General features: G+C 58.7%; 1 protein-coding gene and 1 non-coding gene across 2 annotated transcripts in view; one reads left to right on the forward strand and one right to left on the reverse strand.

The window, feature by feature from the left end:
• Positions 1–365: 365 nt before the first annotated feature.
• LOC115948727 lies at positions 366–472 on the forward strand. Its single transcript, XR_004082515.1, has one exon. It is a non-coding gene; the product is annotated as a U6 spliceosomal RNA (small nuclear RNA).
• Positions 473–1,573: 1,101 nt separating this feature from the next.
• The window catches only part of R3HDM4 (R3H domain containing 4), a 9,252-nt gene continuing 7,069 nt past the window's right edge, over positions 1,574–3,756 (reverse strand). Inside the window, exons 6-8 of the mRNA XM_031063262.1 lie at positions 2,564–2,649; positions 2,286–2,341; positions 1,574–1,688 (exon numbers count right to left, since the gene is read on the reverse strand). Of these exons, the coding sequence (XP_030919122.1) occupies positions 1,585–1,688; positions 2,286–2,341; positions 2,564–2,649 (246 nt within the window). The 3' untranslated portion in view covers positions 1,574–1,584. The remainder of the gene's footprint in view (positions 1,689–2,285; positions 2,342–2,563; positions 2,650–3,756) is intronic.

Genomic DNA, 3,756 nt, shown 5'->3' on the forward strand with positions numbered 1-3,756 from the left:
CCCGGGGCTCCTGGTCCCGGTCCCGGTCCCGCCTCACTCACCGGCGCCCGCCGCTCCCGAGAACCCCGGCGCCTCCGTGGGCTGCCCGTGCCGCGCCTGCGCCGCGCGCTCAGGCACTGCCGCGGACACCCTCAGAGGACTCATTAGCATAACAAACTACCCAGAAGCCACCGGGCAGAACAGCAAACAGAACCGGCGTGTTTTTCAAAATTTTGGTAAAACCTGAGGAAAATGATGAGTGAAACATTGAGAAGTATTTGAGGGAGCTCATTATGCGTTCAATATCGAATCACAGTGTAGTCACCATATCTTGATTGTGTTGTGTTTCTAGACCTTTAAATACATATGCGGGGGCACCACAATTCGTGCTCGCTTCGGCAGCACATATACTAAAATTGGAACGATACAGAGAAGATTAGCATGGCCCCTGCGCAAGGATGACACGCAAATTCGTGAAGCGTTCCATATTTTTCGCACCCCCCAGCACCCACATTTTCCATCCCGTGCCCAACCGGCTGCCCCCAAACCACCCCCCAAACCTCCTCCTCATCCTCCTCATCATCATCCCCACGGAGACACAGAGCCGGAGCAGGGCAGCACAACCAGCCCCCAAACCACCTCCTCATCCTCCTCATCATCATCCCCACGGAGACACAGAGCCGGAGCAGGGCAGCACCGTTTTTATTGTTGCTGAACCAGCCAAGGAGGCGCGAGGGGCTCCCCTGGGTCTGGGGGTGCCCGCGGTTAATGGCAGTCGGTGGCATCGTGGGACCAGAGCAACCAGCAAAGATTTCCCCGCGAGCAACCCTTGGCACATAGAGGGACCCCCAAAATGCCCCATCTGCCCCCCCAATGGAAAAGCAGAGCCCCGAAGGGAGCTGCACCCCTCCAGCACACACACATGTAAATACACACACGTGATAAAAAACACAAGCTATATTACACTTAAAACCAGCCCCGTTCTGCGGGCAGGGCGCAGGGTGTGGGGTAAAAGGCACCGGGAGCTGCCCACACCCCGCTCTGGCCGAGCCTCCTGGGTCTGGGGGTGCCCGCGGTTAATGGCAGTCGGTGGCATCGTGGGACCAGAGCAACCAGCAAAGATTTCCCCGCGAGCAACCCTTGGCACATAGAGGGACCCCCAAAATGCCCCATCTGCCCCCCCAATGGAAAAGCAGAGCCCCGAAGGGAGCTGCACCCCTCCAGCACACACACATGTAAATACACACACGTGATAAAAAACACAAGCTATATTACACTTAAAACCAGCCCCGTTCTGCGGGCAGGGCGCAGGGTGTGGGGTAAAAGGCACCGGGAGCTGCCCACACCCCGCTCTGGCCGAGCCTCCTGGGTCTGGGGGTGCCCGCGGTTAATGGCAGTCGGTGGCATCGTGGGACCAGAGCAACCAGCAAAGATTTCCCCGCGAGCAACCCTTGGCACATAGAGGGACCCCCAAAATGCCCCATCTGCCCCCCCAATGGAAAAGCAGAGCCCCGAAGGGAGCTGCACCCCTCCAGCACACACACATGTAAATACACACACGTGATAAAAAACACAAGCTATATTACACTTAAAACTGTGGGGGCATCAGCTCATCTGGCCCAGGTAGTCTGAGAGCAGCAGCTCCGGGGGCAGGAACACGCGGTGTTTGTTGCTCACTTTCATCTGGCGCTTCCCTTCGATGTCCGAGCCTGTGGGTGGGATGGAGAGGTCAGCACAACCCTGCTCCCCCTCTCAGGGGTGTCCAACAGGCCCTTCCCAGCCCTCCCCTCCTCCCTGGGGCTCGTGGTGAGTGCAGGCTCCCCTGTTTTCTGTGCCCTCCATCCTGGGGCTCGCTCTCCCCATCATGAACACAGGCAGATTGCCACAAGCAGCTCCTCTGGAGGGATGGAGCCTGATTCCATCCCTGCCTTGGCAACAAAACCTTCTGGGGACACCCAGGGCAGCAGGAGAGCATGGTTGATCATTGGGAGGAGGAAGCAGCTGCAGGAGAGGGAACCCCGTGAGCAGATTTCTTGCTCTGGACCACCCAAATTCCCCCTCAGAGCTGGGTCTGGCTGAGCTTGGTGACCACTGGGGCTGCCCAGGGAGCTGCAGGCATCGCTGGGGAGGAAGCAGAGGGGGTGGGACCGTGGGGTTATCTCTGAGCCCCAGGGCGAGGCGGGGCCCGGAGGAGGAAGGGAGGAAAAAGGCTGAGCTGGAGAGGAGAGATAGCGATGGAGGGAAAGGGGAAAAACAACAACAAAGTGAAAATCCAAACTAAAACCAAGCAGACATGGGGCTCTTACTGGCAGAGACGAGATCCATGTACTGGCAGAGTGCGTGGAGCAGGAGCCTCTCAAAGCTGGGGGAGAAGGGACAGGGTTAGTTAGAGCCTGCCCTGTGCGTCCCTGCCCTGCCCTCCATCCTCCCGGGGACACACAGGGCAGAGGGGGAGCACAAAGTGCCACAAGGTGCCTCCCACCCACCAGGCCAGGTGGAGACCCAGCCCCAGGGGTGTCCCGTGCTCCTAAAGCCCCTCTGCAGCCCGGGGCAGCCCTGGGGAACCCCAGAGATGGGGAAATACCTGTTATCCATCAGTGCTGTGTAGACAGAGTGGGGGGTGACAGAGAAGAAGGCCAGCAGCTCCTCCTCCAGCCCCTCCAGCGTCCCCTGTGAGGAGAGGCAGGAGCTGAGTGAGGAAAGGACAGTGGTGGCACAACTGACTCCCCAGGATTTACTGCCAGCAGCTCCTGGGCAAGTTAATTGGATGGGAGGCAGCAGGAGGAGGAGAAATCTCCCATCTCCAGCCCCTGAGGCAGGGAAGGATCCAGCTCCTGCCAACTCCACGCTGTGTGTGCCAAGGGCTGGCACCACCCCTGGTGCTCACAGCCAACAGCCAAAGCTCTGTGACCCCAGAGACACTGAAGGCATACAAGGCAGTGGGCAGGAGGAGCCCAGGCTGCATTGAGAGGCTCTAATTAGCACCAGGAAAAAACAAACAGAGCCCCACAGAGCACAGGGAGCAGGGAGGCAGCACCCTCAGGGCTGGCAGAGCAAGTGCAGGGCTGCTCTCACCTCCCTCCTTTTACCCCCTTTCAAAATACATCAGAGTTGCCCCAAATTTTACCTCTCTCCTTCCTGGTGCATTGTTACCCCCTTTCAGTTGTCCCAAATAACCTTGTGTGAGTCACTGTGAGCACCCCAAAGGTTCCACTGCTGTCCCCGTGCACAAACACGCCCGGTTTCACCTGTCACCTGCTGTCACTGCACAGAAACTGGGAAACAACCACTAAAAAAAGCCCTGAAACTGCCAGAAAAATCTGACCTGAGCCAGGAAAACCCCATGTGCTGGGAGCTGGATGCGTGTCTGCACCACGAGCACGCTCCCAGGAGCTGCTCTGAAATGTGGCACTGCCCTGCACAAGGTCAGGGCACGGCTCTGGGCTGTGGAGGGACCCCTGGCAGCCCCCACTGTTGTGGTGAGATGTCATGGTTTGCCTCACATACCCCGGGTTTCTCCCTGATAATTCCCTGCCAGGTGTGTCAGTCCCCTCTCCTTTCCCCTCCCAGCACTGTCTGTCAATCCTGGCATTCCAGATTGACAGATCCAAAGGATGCCCTCTACCCCTGGGGGGCATTGGGCCATCCAGGTGTCCTTTGTCCCTTTGTCCCTCCCCTCCTGTCCCTGGTTGGTGGCTCCCGACCCCTTCCCTCCCCTCTCCCCGGGGTTCAAAGGAGCAGCAACCACGGGATCAGGGAGTTCTGTTGGAGCTGGCG

Source organism: Geospiza fortis, unplaced genomic scaffold (genome assembly GCF_000277835.1).
Source record: "Geospiza fortis unplaced genomic scaffold, GeoFor_1.0 scaffold241, whole genome shotgun sequence".
NCBI classification, from domain to species: Eukaryota; Metazoa; Chordata; class Aves; order Passeriformes; family Thraupidae; genus Geospiza; species Geospiza fortis.